Source organism: Eleginops maclovinus, chromosome 1 (genome assembly GCF_036324505.1).
Source record: "Eleginops maclovinus isolate JMC-PN-2008 ecotype Puerto Natales chromosome 1, JC_Emac_rtc_rv5, whole genome shotgun sequence".
NCBI lineage: Eukaryota > Metazoa > Chordata > Actinopteri > Perciformes > Eleginopidae > Eleginops > Eleginops maclovinus.
The window spans coordinates 25,735,230-25,754,038 of NC_086349.1; the positions used below are offsets into that span (position 1 = coordinate 25,735,230).

The 18,809-nt window shown below is 43.9% G+C and overlaps 1 protein-coding gene across 1 annotated transcript in view; it reads left to right on the forward strand.

Annotated features, from left to right (window-relative positions):
- Window positions 1-18,422, forward strand: part of LOC134870885 (membrane-associated guanylate kinase, WW and PDZ domain-containing protein 2) — a 59,642-nt gene extending 41,220 nt beyond the window's left edge. Inside the window, 13 exon segments of the mRNA XM_063893390.1 lie at window positions 1,427-1,617; window positions 1,619-1,774; window positions 1,776-1,927; window positions 2,579-2,839; window positions 2,936-3,179; window positions 3,949-3,988; window positions 3,991-4,011; window positions 4,090-4,500; window positions 11,674-11,874; window positions 11,976-12,052; window positions 12,393-12,543; window positions 12,665-12,799; window positions 14,742-18,422. Coding sequence (XP_063749460.1) covers window positions 1,427-1,617; window positions 1,619-1,774; window positions 1,776-1,927; window positions 2,579-2,839; window positions 2,936-3,179; window positions 3,949-3,988; window positions 3,991-4,011; window positions 4,090-4,500; window positions 11,674-11,874; window positions 11,976-12,052; window positions 12,393-12,543; window positions 12,665-12,799; window positions 14,742-14,989 — 2,288 coding nt within the window. The 3' untranslated portion in view covers window positions 14,990-18,422.
- Window positions 18,423-18,809: the final 387 nt, after the last annotated feature.

The following is an 18,809-nucleotide window of genomic DNA, read 5'->3' on the forward strand; positions in this document are numbered from 1 at the left end:
GAAAATAAGGAAAAAAAAAATCAGAACTTTGAAAAGAAAATAGAAAAGAAACAAAATTGGAGACAAAAAGTGTGAATTAAAAAAAAAGATGGTTAGGGCCACATGAAGAAGGAGTCAGAATAATGAGAAAATAGTGGGACGTTTTGAAAAAACTTCTAAGGGTTTAAAAAAAACCGACTTGCAAAAGAGGAACATTAAAAAAGGACACTCAAATTAAACTAAAACAGTCAATAAGAGGCAATAAATTGAAAGTTTGGCGGTATAAAATACAACAATAGAAGTGACAGTGCAGTGTAAGACTTAAACAGCTCTTTGATTTATTAAACCGCAGCGGCAAAGCAAGATACGTTTATTTATAAAGCACCCTAAGACTAACAGACGGATCAAAAGAGCTTTAAGAAAACCTTAAAGCAGTGAGAGAACGTGCAAAAGAAACGCATCAGGAGAGTATTTAAAGCGCCATTAGAGTAGAAAATAAAAGCAGGCTAAGATGGAATAAGACCGGGGTAAAACACAAGAATAAAAGGTGCATTGAAGTGTTAAGTTAAAGGTCAGGTACATGCAGAAGTGAGGGCCAGGGTGGATATTAGGAGAAGTACATTGGTTGATAAAAGGTATTCTGCTTGGATAGCATTCTAATTCAGGACTTTTATAAGCACATAAGTATTCTTAGACAATAGCGCTTCAACTTTTCCTTAAGTAAAAGATCTGTTTACCTCTTCCACCACTGGTTCAGGTCCATACCATGATATATTAATTATTAGCCACAATGCACAACATGTCTGCAGACTGAGAGCTGTGCCCTGCAGGAAGGGACAAGAGGAACATTAATCAGCGTGTGTTTGAGCGTCCCTCTGCTCCCTGTCTTTGGTATGAAACCTCTCTGATCTCAGTAAGAGTGTATCTCACTCGGCACCTAATCCTGAATCCTCAAAACACACACACACACACACACACACACACACACACACACACACACACACACACGGACACACACGGACAGGGTTTCATCTGCAGACTACACTTATCTGCACACTATATGAAAATGTATGAAAGTGTTCAGCAGTAATCACGTTGTTTAAGAAATAAAGGGAGGTGATTTTCCCGCAGATATTCTGAGTACTTCTACTTTTTACTCAAGTACAAGACCTGAGTACTTCTACTTTACTCAAGTACAAGATCTGAGTACTTCTACTTTACTCAAGTACAAGACCTGAGTACTTCTACTTTACTCAAGTACAAGACCTGAGTACTTCTACTTTACTCAAGTACAAGATCTGAGTACTTCTACTTTACTCAAGTACAAGATCTGAGTACTTCTACTTTTACTCAAGACCAGAGTACTTGTATTTGTACTTGAAGTTCTGAGTACCCCTCCCTCCTCTGAGTATTAATATTTATTTGTGTCCACCCTCCCCCTCCCCAGCGGACATCCTGGTGTACATCAACGATGTGTGTGTGCTGGGGGTGTCCCACAGGGAGGTGGTGGAGATGCTGAAGGCGGTGCCGGCGGGGCACAGCGTGGACGTGGAGGTGAGCCGGGGCTACCCCATGCTCTACAACCCCGACGGCTGCCCCAAGCAGCACCCCCCCAGGCTCCTGGACAGCCCCCCCCCTGCCCACCACCACCCAGCCTCAGCCTCGCCTCACGACCCCCACCCCCCACCACCTGCACTTCAACTACAACCACAGCGAGGGCAGCTACACGGAGCCGGGGGGGGTCGCTCTGGACGCCAACGGGAACACCATGTCCTTCTCCTCGGGACCCCCCCCTATCGTACAGGCGCTCCAGCATGAGCAACGCCGCCTCCCCCCCGCCCACGCGCCCCCCCCGCTCCCTGAGGAGTCTGGCCCGGCTGCAGTCCTTCGACCCGACGCTCGCCAGCCAGAGCGACAGCGAGGTGGTGTCGGCCATCGGGTCCCACAGGTGACGTCTGCAGCTGACGGGGGGGGGGGGGCTTTATTTTGAGCTTGTGATGCACTTTTTTTTGTTGAATTGAAACAGATTTAATTATGAGTTGAGTTTAAGTTTGATTTCAACGTGTTTTCACACACCGTCACGGTCATCTTAAACTTGCGATGCACAGCTTTATTTCTGCTCTGTTTTCTCTTTCACTGTTTTCATTTGTCTGGTTTGTTTTATGTCCTATATATTATCTTGCTTTGAGCAGGAGCCGGGACTTCAGTTTTTCATTGTCATATCTGCACTGTAGCTACTGTGCACGTGATAACAAAGGTTTTGTAAACTTCAGCAGTTCATTTCATTGATTTGGAAAACTTCATTTAAGTTATAATAGTTATATCAGTAGTATAATTATAACCGCCTTTACAAAAGGTTACAGGTAACTCCTGCACACACAGCTGAGGAGCATTCAATTTGACTTTGGGAGAGCACTCGTTAACTCTTTGACATAATAAGCCATTGATTGCAGTGATTCAACTTCTCACTGTTTTTGAATATTTAGAAAATGGTAAATATTAAATTCAGATGTTCCTTGTTTATCTGCCCTGTAGCTGTAAACATGACAACGAAGCCTTTGAACTTTGTTGATTCTGACCGTTTCCCCTGTTTCCTCAGGGCTTCGATGGTCCGTAACCACAACAACAACTCTCTCTCCACCCCCCCCCCTCCGACCCGCTACACCTTCAAGTCTTCAGAGAGCGACCTGTCCTCAGTCACGGTGTCTGCCTCCCGCCTGCCGCTGCCTCTCTCCCCCCGGAGACCCTCGTCCTCGCCCCACAGCACTCCCCCCCACCTCTTCCGACAGCAGAGTTCCCACCTCAGACCCCCCGACACCCCCAACCACCAGTACCACCACCACCGGGGCATCAACGGCTTGTATGCAATAAACACACTTCTTGTTTTCACAGTTGTGCAATAACCATCCTGACTCTGACTCTGGTTCTGACTCTGGTTCTGGTTCTGGTTCCTCAGCAGCTCGCTGCCCTCTCCTGGGGGGGCGAGTCTGGGCAGCATGAGCGGGGGGGAGCTGGTGCCCGTGGTCCTGGCTCAGACTGGGGAGCAGGGGCTCGGCTTCAGCGTGATGGCGGGGGGACCGGGGGGCCGGATGAGCGTCGTGAGGAGGGTGTGGGACAGGAAGCAGTGCGGCTCCCTGCAGCCGGGGGACGCCATCGTCAAGATCAACGGAGCCGACGTCCAGAGCCTCATCTTCTCACAGGTCGGTGCATTTAGTTGAAGCTTTTGACCAAAGCGTTGTTTTTTTAAATTATTATTTACTGGCGAAACAGTTGTCTGTGTCTGACGTACACACATGAAATTAAATGAAAAGGAGAAGTCTGAAACATTGATTATTGATTACAAGTTAAAACTGTGTTTCTTGCCCTCTTTTTTGCTTCAAATATGGCAAAGTCTGCTTTCCACCTCTACATGAATTGAAAGATTTGCAGGCTTTATAATGTGTGATGTACTGAGTAGATGAGACAAAAAAAAAGAAAATACACAAAAGTATTTAAACAATAAGAAATAAAACATTTGAAATAAGGAAACCATTAAAAAATATTAAACTTGACATTTTTAAATAAAAAAACGATATTATAAATAACTTATAAAATATTAAGAAATAAAACAATATATATATATATATATATTTTACTTGCAATATATATATATATATATATATATTGCAAGTAAAATGCGGTTTTGGGATGCAGAAGGTGCATTTGAATATTGTACTGGCTTGAAGAAATGTTCCCCCAAAAATTCTTAAAAACAATACAAAATTAATCTTGCTTTGATTTGATTTTTTATTTCCATTGTAGGAGGAATAAAATATTTTAAAAGCTGTGAAATGATAAAAAAACAGACCCTGACCTTTTGTTTTTGAAGAAACCGTTCGAACACAGTGTATGGCTGAGCTGACGGAGCGAACAGTTATCCCTTTTTCCTAATACTACCTATATTTAACATATTGATTTGCTTGTCGACAGGTACAAACGATTCTGCAGGAGCACACCAAACAGGCGGAGGTCATCTGTTGGTTTACAGAGGAGGTAACGGCTCGCTGTCATATACAGTTTAATATATTCCTCAGATGCTCTCTGTGTCTAAACTCATCTCTCTGTCATCAGGCATCTACCACTCCTCCGTCTCCCCCGTCTCCCTACGAAGACTCCCCCCTCCTCTCCTCCACCCCCCTCCTCCCCCTGTAGGCTCTGACACCTCCTCCTTCCTCCCCGATTCCCTCCCTGTTCCCCACACCTCCATCAGCGCCCCCCCGTCCCCGGCGCCCCACCTGCGCTCCTCCCTGGTCCAGAGCACCAGCTTCCTGGAGTCCATCCCGGTGACGCTGACCATGGAGCCCCGGGACTGGATCAACACGGGGCTGGAGGACGAGGCGGGGGCCGTCACGACGCAGGACCTCGGTCTGGAGAGGAGCGGGAAGACGAGGCCCCTCCGAGGGTTCGATGTGGAGCTGAGGAGGAATCCGGGGGAGGGCTTCGGGTTCGTCATCGCCTCGCAGGACGTGGAGAATGGAAAAGGTGAGGGGATGTAACGAAGTACATTTACTCCTTTAGTTTGAGGAACTTGTACTTCACTTCTGCTACCACCCTGAAGGGGAATGAGTCTTTGATTACGGACCGTTTTTATTTATTCTTATTAAAAACGATGGGGGCGGGGATGGCGATGGGGGACGATAGCTCATGTGAGAGATTTCAAAGGTCTGTTATTTTGAAACTGTGCATCAGAATTTCATGTTATCTTTGGAGTGACTTTCTGTGTTGGCCTTTTATCAACACCAGTTGAAGTTAGTCACCCAGTGGAAATGGAAAGTTTCGATATGTCTTCATAAATGTACCCTTAAGTTTTACATTTGAGAAAGTATTCACTCGGTTATGATGTGGTTTCATCATCATTGAGTACATATTACTTAATTTAAGCTCCAGTATATATGAATATTTTAGGTATGTTTAAGGTATATTTGTTATTGACAAGTAAGAGTAAGCGCTTTTATTTTGAAGGCATCTTTCCAAAGTGGAGGCTGGCTTGACCGCTGTAAAAAAAAAGCAAGTTGTTTCCCCTTTGAATTCAGTAGTAGTAGAGTAGAAGTGAAGTAGAAGTAGACGGACAATGTGTAATATTAATTTAACTTTTTTGGCCCCGTATTTGGGAACCCGCCCCGGTTTCATTTGGATGTCCTTGTGGATGGACGCTCCATTATGTAATTACAAATTAAAGAGTGGTCCACATGGCCCGCTGCCACCACATGAGTCAGGACGCATCATCAACCCTTTCCCCTCAGGCGGGTTTTATTTAGTTAGAGGAAACTTGTTTTGTTGTGCATTAGACTGGTTCATCATGGAGTTCACTTTGGGATAGGAAGCCACATGATAAGGTTATGTTTTCTGTTGTGTTGTTTGTCCGCCTGCAGCAGGATGACAGAACAACTACTGGCACGGTTTCCATGAAACTTGGTGAAGCGAGGGCCAAGAGAGTCCCATTCAATTTTGGAGCCGAGCCCAATCACACATTATTTTATAACTTGAGTGAACTTTGCAGGATGGGGCTCTGAAAGTGTGCCCTTCTACGTCTCCATTTATTATAAAGAAGCTGAACTGGTTTCAGACAGAGGGTGAAAAGAGGTGCTGCAGCCCAGGCAGTATGAGAAACATAAAGAGCTTTCTGAACATTAAAGCATGGAGACATGTCCCAGGAGAGACACTACATACTGATATACACCTGAACATCAGCAGGAGAGGACTCTTTAAAGTAGAGACGCTACATACTGATATACACCTGAACATCAGCAGGAGAGGACTCTTTAAAGTAGAGACTCTACATACTGATATACACCTGAACATCAGCAGGAGAGGACTCTTTAAAGTAGAGACACTACTACTTTAGAGACACTACATACTGATATACACCTGAACATCAGCAGGAGAGGACTCTTTAAAGTAGAGACGCTACATACTGATATACACCTGAACATCAGCAGGAGAGGACTCTTTAAAGTAGAGACGCTACATACTGATATACACCTGAACATCAGCAGGAGAGGACTCTTCAAAGTAGAGACACTACATACTGATATACACCTGAACATCAGCAGGAGAGGACTCTTTAAAGTAGAGACTCTACATACTGATATACACCTGACCATCAGCAGGAGAGGACTCTTTAAAGTAGAGACCCTACATACTGATATACACCTGAACATCAGCAGGAGAGGACTCTTTAAAGTAGAGACTCTACATACTGATATACACCTGAACATCAGCAGGAGAGGACTCTTTAAAGTAGAGACACTACATACTGATATACACCTGAACATCAGCAGGAGAGGACTCTTTAAAGTAGAGACACTACATACTGATATACACCTGAACATCAGCAGGAGAGGACTCTTTAAAGTAGAGACACTACATACTGATATACACCTGAACATCAGGAGAGGACTCTTTAAAGTGGAGAAACTATGGCCTCTTTAATGTTGTTGAATAGGTTACTGGATATTTTTAAGTAACTGAGAAGGAAAACTGTGACTGTGTTTCCCCACAAATGTTAAAACAGCCTTTAGGAAACGTTCTATATTCCCATCCCCAGTATCTCTCTCACGTTAAGGCTTGTATATTCTCTCTGTGAAGCGAGCACCTCCCGCTCTGATTGGCTTTTAGTGAAGTGGTCATGATAAATCACCCCCCCACTCCTCCTCCTCCTCCTCATACTCTTCCTCCCCATGTGTTGCATTGCCCTCTGCTCAGGTTTGATGCAGTCCAATTTGCTTTATGTCCCGCAGGAACACACTACCATGTTTCCACGGGGAGATTGCGGATGTAGGTGCACCTGTTTCCGTAGCACCTCTCCTTCTTCATTATCACTCCCCCTCTCGATATCTTTATCCTCCATCACTTTCCTCTCTTCCTCTCTCCATCGCTCTTATCTCCCTCCCTCTCTCCCTCTCTCTCCCGCCTTTGCTCTGCAGTGAAAGCGTCCAGCGTCTGGTTTTTCCAAAGATTAAAACTGTCTCTCCCTCCTCGCGCCTCCCACCTTCCTCTCCACTGCTCTCTGGATGCTCATGCCTCGCTGAACCTCCTCAGACGTTGTTGGTTTTCAGTTACACATGAACGCTCGCCTCTCCAGGAATATATAGGATTATTCTTTCTTCTTTCCGTGTGTGTGTTTGTTTGCTGCACATGCTAATCAAAGAGCCATGCTGGAGAGACTACAGTCCGCTTTGAAGACTGTCAAGGAGTCCAAACGTAATTATGCCTTCGTGTTTACCTTTAAAAAAAGGAAGAGGGGGGTTTGGTGCAGTGTGCAGATGTGTGCAGGAGGTTTCATATTCTGTGTTGCACGCTAAAGTTTGCCTGCAGGAAAGTTAGATCCGCATGCTCTGGATGATGGGTGATGAAGCGGATGCTGTTGCGTTGTGAATTTGTACAGTTATTCTGCAGAAACACCGACAGAAGAAGAGACCCGACAACACACATATGAATCTGTGCTTTGAGTGTTTGAAGCATGTGGAATGATCAACAGTGCTGCACCGGCTCGATGCACCGGGCTGCAGTCAGAGGAGGGGGGGGGGGGGGGGGTTTACTATGGTGGGGTGGGGGCTCCTCTCCTGAACGGTGATCATGCAGAACGTCAGAGGCGGCCGGGCTCACTGCAGAGGGATTACTGAGGGCATGCAGAGCCGGAGGAAAGCAGTCCATTTGGATGCTTCTGTGTTTGTGTGTGTGTGTGTGTGTTGTGTGTGTGTTTGTGTGTTCCAATCCCTCTGAGTCACCGCGTGTGGTTGTGCACATGTGTGTGTTCTGCACATGTGTGTGTTCTGCATGATAGGAAGACTGTTTGCAAAGCTGCCTCGGCTTTGATTTGACCTGATTGCCACTCCTGCCCGGCTCGCTCAGATTACACCCAGATTGCAGGATGTGTCCCTGGATTTACGGGCTGTGCCTTTTAGCGGGATCATCAGTCCAGCGGGGTATTAGTGGTGTAGAATGTATCGATACAGAATGGTATCAGGATATTCAGGGATGTATGCATCTATATATACCAGGATGGAGAGGTTGTGATGCTGTGTAATGCAGAAAAGAGAGGTGATGTTCTGCAACCGTCTGCATAAAACTTGGCTGAAGAGAGTTTTTGACTCAAACCCTGTCGTTCAGATTGCATGAAAAAGTTCACTTTCTTGTGTCTTCTTACTGTGTTTTAGATTTAACTATTGTAGCGTATCGTAGCTTCATGTTCAGGGGCTTTACACATACGATAAACATTGAGATACGTGGAAAACTATTGAATATATTCAAGGGTTTTTTTTTGCAGAAAAGTAAAATTCTTAGACTCCGATTTTATACATATGGTGGAATTAATTATTGAAGTGTATTGTTATTGCAATAGTTAGGGCTTTATGCAAGATACAAATCTAAAGGCAAGTTTATTTATATCTTTTCAACACAAGGCCATACAAAGTGCTTTACAACAATGAAAGACATTAAGAAATAGTGCAGCAGAAACACATTATAAAATGGCATTCAAAAGCAAAGAGAATCAACTTAAAACACGAATAACAAAGGTATCAAATACAAGAACAAACGTTACACTGCAGTGTGAGATATGAAGAGTTCCGTTATCCAGCAGTCTGGATTTAAAAGTAGTCAGAGTAGCAGCGGACCTGCAGGGTTCTGGGAGTTTGTTCCAGATGTTTGGAGCAGAATAGCTGAACGCTGCTTCTCCATGTATGGTTCTGACTCTGGGGACAGAAAGCTGACCCATCCCAAAAGACCTGAGAGTCCTGGATGGTTGATAATGTAGCAGGAGATCATAATCAACCATTCAATGCTTCATAAACCAGCAGCAGTATTTTAAAATCAATCCTTGACAGACAGGAAGCCAGTGTAAAGACCTCAGACCTGGACGGATGTGATCTCTCTTGGCTCTGTGATAAAGGTATTACAATGATCTTAATGTATGATATTAAGATGTTTATGGATACATGATAAAGGGTTACGTTTCAATAAAGCATCGTATTTAAAATCCTGTAAGAGAGGCGATATATTTCCGGCTTTAAAATTCAAGGAACCCATACAGTCTGAGTACTAAATGCAATTCTGACTTTTCTGATTGCAAGTGTTCTGTTTCTCCTAACCCCTGGATCAGGATTGTATCGCCTGATTTTTGCCATTATACAACACAATCCGACATGCAAACACTTCTCAGATGCTATCACTATGTTATGTCCCGCTGCTCCCCATGAGACTTTAAAGTGTGTGTCCTGCAGGGCTGTGGACCGAGGGGTGTGTGTTCCCCAGCTGAGCTTAAAATGATTTGGTGACATCGGGCCAGCGGCAGACCTGGACGGAGGCCAGCTGTCACCCTGCCTCACAGAAGGGGTCAGGGGGAGAGCAGGGGGAGGAAGCTAAGACTTAGAGAGGGGAGGGGAGGGGAGGGGAGGGGAGGGGAGGGGAGGGGAGAGGAGAGGAGAGGAGAGGAGAGGAGAGGAGAGGAGGGGAGGGGAGGGGAGGGGAGAGGGGAGGGGAGGGAGAGGAGAGGAGAGGAGAGGAGAGGAGAGGAGAGGAGAGGAGAGGAGAGGAGAGGAGAGGAGAGGAGAGGAGAGGAGAGGAGAGGAGAGGAGAGGAGAGGAGAGGAGAGGAGAGGAGAGGAGAGGAGAGGAGGGGAGGGGAGGGATGCTCCTGCAGGAAGCTTTTTTGTTTGGGTAGAGGATAAATGATCAGAGGAGGGAGAAGTACTCAGGTCTTGTACTTGAGTAAAAGTAGAAGTACTCAGGTCTTGTACTTGAGTAAAAGTAGAAGTACTCAGATCTTGTACTTGAGTAAAAGTAGAAGTACTCAGATCTTGTACTTGAGTAAAGTAGAAGTACTCAGATCTTGTACTTGAGTAAAAGTAAAAGTACTCAGATCTTGTACTTGAGTAAAAGTAGAAGTACTCAGGTCTGGTACTTGAGTAAAGTAGAAGTACTCAGATCTTGTACTTGAGTAAAGTAGAAGTACTCAGATCTTGTTCTTGAGTAAAGTAGAAGTACTCAGATCTTGTACTTGAGTAAAGTAGAAGTACTCAGATCTTGTACTTGAGTAAAGTAGAAGTACTCAGATCTTGTTCTTGAGTAAAGTAGAAGTACTCAGATCTTGTACTTGAGTAAAGTAGAAGTACTCAGATCTTGTACTTGAGTAAAGTAGAAGTACTCAGATCTTGTTCTTGAGTAAAGTAGAAGTACTCAGGTCTTGTACTTGAGTAAAGTAGAAGTACTCAGATCTTGTACTTGAGTAAAGTAGAAGTACTCAGGTCTTGTTCTTGAGTAAAGTAGAAGTACTCAGATCTTGTACTTGAGTAAAGTAGAAGTACTCAGATCTTGTACTTGAGTAAAGTAGAAGTACTCAGATCTTGTTCTTGAGTAAAGTAGAAGTACCAGAGTGTAGGAATACTCTGTCACAGTAAAAGTATTCTAAATGTTCCTCCAGTGAAAGTAGAAAGTACTCTCCTCTAAATGTACTTAAAGTAGCGACAGTAAAAGTAGTCATTGTCTGATTGGTCCATTTCAGAATAATATCTCTGATATGTTTTATAATGATTGATCATTAAAGTGTTCTCAGAGCTGGTAAAGGTGCAGCTAGTTTGAATGGCTTTGCATACTGCTGAATTTTGCTCTGTGTGTGTGTGTGTGTGTGTGTGTGTGTGTGTGTGTGTGTGTGTGTGTGTGTGTGTGTGTGTGTGTGTGTGTGTGTGTGTGTGTGTGTGTGTGTGTGTGTGTGTGTGTGTGTGTGTGTGTGTGTGTGTGTGTGTGTGTCTGTGTGTCTGTGTGTCTGTGTGTGTGTGTTCGCTTGAGACTCATGCAGCATGTTTGTTGATCTGAGTTTAGCTGGAGAGTCTTTAGCGCTGTGTCAGCCTGAAGAGGAAAGGGAAACTGCTGGATGTTGTTCTGGAAGAGGAAGACTAATCATTAGAGGAGAGAAACAGAGTGTCAGCGCAGATCTGATCGATGGGAGGATGAAGCCGGAGAGGAGAGTGTTTGAAGGAGAAGAGGGGGAGGTGTAGAGAAGAGGCTTCTGCTGGAAGACATTTATAAAGAAACCTGTGCCAAAAACCATCCGGGGTTTAATTACGGCTTGCTTTAGAAATCCTGGCAAAGACAGCGGTGATATGAATCATCCTGCTTTTAGAGTTATCTGCGTTTGACCCCACTTGTTACTCACCGGCTTCAGTCAGGAGGAAAGTTTTGGAGCTGGATGAAGTTTCTGTTCAAACTTAAACTCAAGCAGGAGTTAATCAACACGTAGTCAAGTGGTTTGAAGTGGTTTGAACAGATTCATTTGAGCAGAAATAGAGATTAGAGTCACTGTTTAGATCCCTCGTAATGTCCCTTTAAGGAAAGAGAAGCAAAGATGGCTGCAGGGTTTCTGATTTAATGTCTGGTAACTTAAAAAAAAGCTTGAAGCATGATGGCTTTAATCACTTGGCTGTGGTACGTTTTATTCACGAATATCAAATATAATCTAATAATTCATCTTTAATGTTATTTACACTGAACATGTCTTTGTAAATAAGGATTTTAAAGCGTTTTAAAAGTGAATTTAAGGGAATAAAGTAAGAAAAAAATGAGCTCAGTCTACTACAATCTCTACTTGCCCAAAAAGAAATACCTTGAGTATCATACCTCTTAAGTCTCATGGGTTTTTTCCCCTCCCCTCCCCCAGCCGCCTCCCTCCTCCCTCACCGGTTCGTGACGGTGCGTCGCGGCAGCCCGGCGGCGAAGAGCGGTCAGATCCGCCCCGGGGATCGTCTGGAGGCGGTGGAGGGTCGGTCCGTGGTGACGCTGCCTCACCGGGAGCTCGCTCAGATCCTGCGGCGGGCGGGGAACAGTCTGCGGCTCACCATTGTCCCCCGGCCCAGCACCTGTGAGCACACACACACACACACACACACACACACACACACACACACACACACACCCTGGTTATTGACTCACATTCTTATTTTAAATATTGTCTAATTTCAGATTCTTCAAGCCTTTCAGAAACCACCGAGTATGACCCCGCGAACAGGAGCAAAAAGGGTCAAAGGTCGCGTCCAAAGGTAAGAGCTGCACCAAGATTAAAGAGGCCCTATTTCCAGGCTTTTTGTTTTTCCCCCCTTGTTGTTTGTATAGGTTTTAGTGCATGTAAATGGGCTTCAGAGGCTAAAATCCCTGTGTTCCCTTCAGAGGGAGTTTCTCTCCCACACACTCCCCCCCCCCCCCCGACTGAAACGCCTGACCAATATGTTACACTTGCGTTCCTATTGACTAGCGCTCCAACACATGTACGTGATAGGCTAAGGGGCGGGACATCTCTAAGCTGTTGGCCAATCACAACAGAGCAACAAAAAGCTCTTCAATAAAATCCAGACATTTTGTTTTATAATCCCCCCCCCCCAGCGTGACTCCAGGTATTACAGCGTGGATTTGGACCGCGGGCCCTCAGGATTCGGCTTCAGCCTGCGGGGGGGCAGCGAGTACAACATGGGGCTCTACGTCCTGGGACTGATGGAGGGAGGGCCGGCGTCAAGGAGCCAGAAGATGCAGGTGTGTTTATCCTCAATGTTGCTGTTGTTATTTGCACCTCTTGTACGTGAGCATGTGTCTTATAATAATTGTGTGTGTGTGTGTGTGTGTGTGTGTGTGTGTGTGTGTGTGTGTGTGCAGGTGAGCGATCAGCCTGGTGGAGATTAATGGAGACAGTACCTCAGGGATGACCCACAGTCAGGCGGTGGAGCAGATCAGGAGAGGAGGACATCGCATCCACCTGATCCTGAAGAGAGGCAATGGATACGTGCCCGACTACGGTGAGGACACACACACACACACACCCACACACACACACACACACACACACACACACACACACACACACACACACACACACACACACACACACACACACACACACACACACACACACACGCACACACTCCAATATATAATCAATATGGTTGTTAATCGTATTTTAATGGGACTAAATGTTTTATAAAAAGCACATACTAACTCACATTTCTGAGAATGAACAATTTCTACATATAAGGATTACATCACACTTTACATCTTTTATATATATTTACAATTATTTTATTTTACTTGAATCTGTTTTGTTCATTTTGCACTTTAAATTCCTAATTAAATAAAAAATGTATAAAAAAGCAAATATTTCTCAACACAAAAAATAGGTTTTACTTCAACACACACATTTAATTTAAATATTGCACATCATTGTATTTTTTATATTTTGTATTTATTGTTAAAAAGGTTATTTGAAAATAATAGCTTTTAATATTTCCAAATGTTCTCTTTTATCCTACACTTTCATTTGTATTACCGTAATCTGCAAAGCGAATTGGAAATGACTTCGATCATGAAACAATATTTGGGAAATAATGTCCAGATTTTATAAATGAAATCTCTTGCATGTGAAGCTTTTTTCTCAGGTGTGTTTCTTCTTCTGCTTCACCTGTGGGACTGACTGTGACTAACTCTCTTCTCTGTCTTTGTGGTGTTTCCCACCTTTAAACCATCCATTTGTTATTTCACTCCCACGTTACATCCGGCCCTGCTTGGTTTTCCTTCTCCTCCAAATATTTCCTCTTCCCCTCTTCCTCTTCCACCTCTTTCTCCTCTTCGACCTCTCTCCTTCTGTTTCTTCCTCTTCCTCCTCCTCCTCCTCCTCTCCCTCTCTCAGTGGAGCTCTCCAGTCTCTCTCTCTGTATGACCAACTCTAAGCTGGGCGAGCCTTGCTTCTATGTGATTGGACGGACAGAGAATACGCGGTTGGTAATGGTTCCTGTTAGTCCTCCCATTTTCTGTCTCTCTACTCACTCACCACTGCTGCAGTGACGTGCACAAACAAACAAACAAACAAACAAACAAACAAACAGGTCTCATGTCCAAAAATGTTTGTTTCATTAAACGTTTGATATTTTAGGAGGAAAATGCACACATCTTTCTGAATGTATATGATGACTGGTGATGCTTTGAAGCTGTCTCATATTCATTCATTATTACCACGTGTCACAACTCTGTAGTCAAAGTTTATCGTCAATCTTTCCAGTAGTGTGAACACACAGTAAAAGTAAAAATATACAGTATATATAGAATATGTATGTACATACACTCCTATACACCCAACTTATATATAAACATACATATTTAAATACACACCTGAAAGGGAATAAATAAAAGAACAGTCAATATATACAAAACAAGACAAGAAATAAAAACAACACAAGAAAACCTCCCTCTAAAAGTCGGTCGGATATATTAAGAAATGGAGCAAAGGATGGTCCATAAGATTAGAAATGATTGAAACTACATTTATATCTAAAGATGTGTGAACATTAAAGAATCAGATCCTGCATCAAAGATATTTTAGGACTCATGTGTAAGTGATCTTGTTTTTCTGGACGTGGCCATGAAACATATTTGAGGTCCCATTTAAAACATGTCAGGTCTCAATAGAAATGGCTCTTTTTTTCCCAACCGGTTTGAAGTTGACATTTCAATAACCACGGTCACTTTTAGGGAGAGCTAGCTGACCGTGTTGGACCTCAAAATATCTTTTAAGGTCTCAAATGAACTTTGTATTTTCTTGACCCTGACCCAGAACCTTGCTCGAACAAAAACCTGAATCCCTTTGTGGATTTCAGAGATCTTAACTCATGGATTACTGTGAGAAATGTCCCTCTTTTTTACCTGTGATTTGAGTCTGTTTTCTCCCCCTGTCTCCCCCATTTCCAGGCCGTGAGCACAGGATCGCCTCCCCCTCCTCCCTGCATGACCCCGAGCAGCAGGGTCTGGCTGCAGTGAACTCCAGGCAGAAGAAGAAGCCGCGGAGCAAGTCTACGAGCGCTCTGGAGAAGGAGAAAGGTCGGAAAAGCAGCAGGAGGAGGAGACGCGACTCGGAGGAAGGAGGAAGAGGAGGAGGAGAGGTTCACAGAGTCCTGAATCTGAGCCGAGGAGGAAAAAGAAAGAGTCTCGGAGTTTAACCAGAGACGCCCTCAGGGACCGTGAGGACAGCGATGAAGGGAAGAAGAGGGAGCGAGGGAGGAGTAAAAGCAGACGGAGGAAGGGTAGAAGTGAGGAGAAGGTAGAGGTTGAGGAGCCTGAGGAGGAGGAAAAAGAGGAAGAAAATGTGCAGGAAAAGAGAGAGGAGGGGGAAGAGGAGAGAGTGAGTTCAGAGGGAAACGATGATGTTTTCTTACCGATTCCAAGTCCTGTCCAGAAGCTCCCCTCACCCAAATACACCTGGGAGGAGAAGGAGGAGGCGAGCTGGTCTGCAGAGTACAGGGGGCTGAGGAGGGAGAAGGAGCAACAAGAGCAGGAGGGAAAAAGTAGAAACGTGGAAGAAGTAGAGGAAGAGGAGGATGCTGGGCGTGGCGCAATGCCGGAGATGGATCCGGTGTTCCGGAGGAAGGTGTTCTCCTTCCTCTCCTCCTCGCTGACCCTGGATCAGCAGCCGGAGGACGAGGAGGAGACCGAGTCTGGAGGGAGTCTATCGGACGCCGCTAGCATCTCGGGCCTCTCTCTGGCCGTCGTGCAGCCCAGACCCTGGCTCACCCCCAGCCCGCAGAAAGGGGGGGAGTTTGGGAGGAGGAGGGGAGGAAAGAGGAGCTCCTTCTTTGACTTTTTTAACAGGAAGTAGAGCATGGAGGAGCAGCTGGAGGATACTCTCTTTGATAATCTACTGTCTGATATTCTTTGTGCCTTTTTGACAGATGACCTCTGGCTAGTTTCACATCCTGTAAATAACAACAACAACAACAACAACAACAACAACAACAACGTAGAGAGGAAGGAATCCTGGAACCCAACACATGAGTCAGCCTTTTATCACATTTTGTTCCCACGTCTGGAAGTCTTGTTTTACGACATAAAGTACGTCAGTAAATACCCCAACAAGTTTCTGAAGGAGATGACTAAACGCCCAAAATTAGCTGCCATTAGCTCAGCATTGGTGGCATGGAGTCATGTGACCGTGCTGTTTCAAGGGAAAAATACCATTGGCTTCATGGAGATGCTGCCTTCAGGGTCGGCCTCTAAACATACGTCATCCCGGCATCACTCAGTCTATTAAAGCGACTATACTTACATTAAAAAAGTTGCTTAATCAGGATCACATTTAAAAGGTTTTAGTGTCATTTCAAGATGTGATTATTTGTCTCAAAAAGTCTGGGATATATCAGAATAGGTAGACTCCTGGTGATAAAAATAGATAACCATTATTTTGAGCGATAGAAGCCGGGATATCTCTGCAGCTCCATCATTTAAAAAGGTATTTTAACACATATTCAGCCTTTAAATAGCATTGGGCTTCATGCAATTTGAATAGGGCACTGACTTTGATGACCTTGTGCAGCCGTAGTGTGCGGGTGTAATCAAAAGTTGGCATTAAACACAGATTCAATATGCATCTCGGCTCCTAAAAACATCACACATTACTGGTTTTTTTATTATTATTTCTCCTTCGTAACGTCTGCAGGTGTTTCCAGGACAACACTGTCTCCATGCTGTTTCTGCAGAGTGATCCTCCCCCTGCTGTACAAAGACTGCAAAGACATTCACTTACCTCACGGAGAAACTGAGCAATAATAATGCAAACTGTCCGAGACTATCAGTCCACACTGCAGCAAGTCCGTCCGGGCTGAGAGGAGACTGGCTGCGGTCGAATAGTCCCAAAAAATGATGAATTAAGTCTGAAAATGGCATGAAGTCAAGGGTGTACTGGAGGAGAGTTTATGAGGATGGACAAACACGGTGCTAAGAGATCATACGGTGCACTTTCATGAGCATACTGATGTTCTATATACAGCAATGTCAGTCATAACACAGACAATTTGTTTTGTGACACATAAGTAAAAGGCAGAATTATATTTCTCTTGCACTTTTTGGTCTAACTTGCTTCCTTAAGATGTATTCTTTCAGACCAGTGTAAGAAAACATGACAGAAATCCACATTTAGGAGTTTATTTGGACCATCTTTGTCTTTTTGTGGCTGCAGATTTCTCCTGAATTCGCCCAATTAGCATCACATAATGCCTCATTTGCATATTTAAACATAACATTTCAGAAAACTTGTAATACAAAAAAGAATTGTGGTAATGTCATTGATGAAGTGAGGAAGTTTCATGGTGATATCTGCTTGTCATTTTTTTTACCCTATTCATCAGTAGTGCAAATGAAGGCCGTTTTTTCTCCTCTCAGCAGAAATCTCCTCTTCAGTAGCTCTTACACACACCAGACCGTCCACTTTCCATCCTCTCTATATCCTGAAGCTTCTCACACCAGTCACACACTCATTTATACACACTTTTAGTCAAAACAACATGCAGAAAATCACTTTTTTTGAACAGTTTGAAGACATATCTTAAATCTCCCTCTGCAAAAACCGTATTTTGATCCTGGCTTCATCCAGTGTGCTCATTTCTGTCCTGGAAATGGATGCAAATGGCACATATTCAATAAGATAATGCCTCATTTGCATATTCAAACTTGACATTTCAGGTAATTCCTGAACAGAAAAGACGATTTGACCGCAGCCCGTGTGTTTGAACACCATCCTCTTGTTTGTTTCATGTGACCTCCATTTCATATGAATACCTATTAGATTGTGAAGATGCAAATCCCTTTTATCTGCAGGTGTGAAATCCATATTCTGTCAATATTTATAGAGAATTATTGTAAATATAATTGTTATACGACATGATAAATCTATATATAAATGCAGTATATCTATATATTACATACAACAGGTACCCGACATGATATTTATTAACGTGTGAAATTAGGTGAAATTGGTATATAGCTTTCGTGACGGCTCAAAGTATAAACACAGTGTATATTATATATATATATATCTATATATATTGTACCTGCCCTATTTATGAATGAATGTTTTGTAATTTGCTGCTGGAAGTGAATTAGGATGCCAAAAGTGTGCATTCAGCGTGCATATTTCACGTACTGTCGATATCGTTTTAATGTGGGGTCAGAATAAAGACACTCCTGGTTTTTTCAGAGAGTGCTGTGCCCGTCGTGCCACGTACAGTTGCCTTGGTAACATAAACCACTTTATCCTAACCGCTGATTTTTATTACTGTGAAAATTCCTGCAGCGAGGGACGGAGAGCAGGTCGTTTTATTCATGCCAAACCCTCCATCGTAATAATAATAATAATAATCTGAGCTCTCGCAACACCATCGTTTTTCTGTTGTTGTTTTCGCCCTCCTCTGTTTTAAAGACTGTGAAATGTTATTTTTCTATGAAATCTTTTGAAATACTCAGGTTGTTCAGATACTTTGCTCTAGATAAGCCATTAGGAAGAAAAGCTACGACGTGACTTCACACCATCATCATCAAAACACAAAATCATGTTATTTAAATGTTATTTATGGAAGCATTAAAGGGGCCCTATTATGCTTTTCCTGTGGTGTGTTCTTTAGCTTTCTGTGCATGTAAATGGTCTGCAAAGGCTGCCTTTAACCACCCTTTGTTTACATCCAGAACATCAATATGGAACATTCGCTCTGCTATTGGCTAGCGCTCCAACACATCGTAGGCTAAGGGGGCGGGAGATCTCTGGGCAGTTGACCAATCACAACAGAGCCGGGCCAGCTAACCAATCAGAGCAGACTGGGCTCTGGTTTCAGACAGAGGGTGAAAAGAGGTGCTGCAGCACAGGCAGGATGAGAAACATAAAGAGCTTTCTGAACATTACAGCATGGAGACATGTCCCAGAATACAAATATGAACCTGAAGATGAGCATCATAGGGCCCCTTTAAGAGACACAGACTGTTACAGATGTTTGT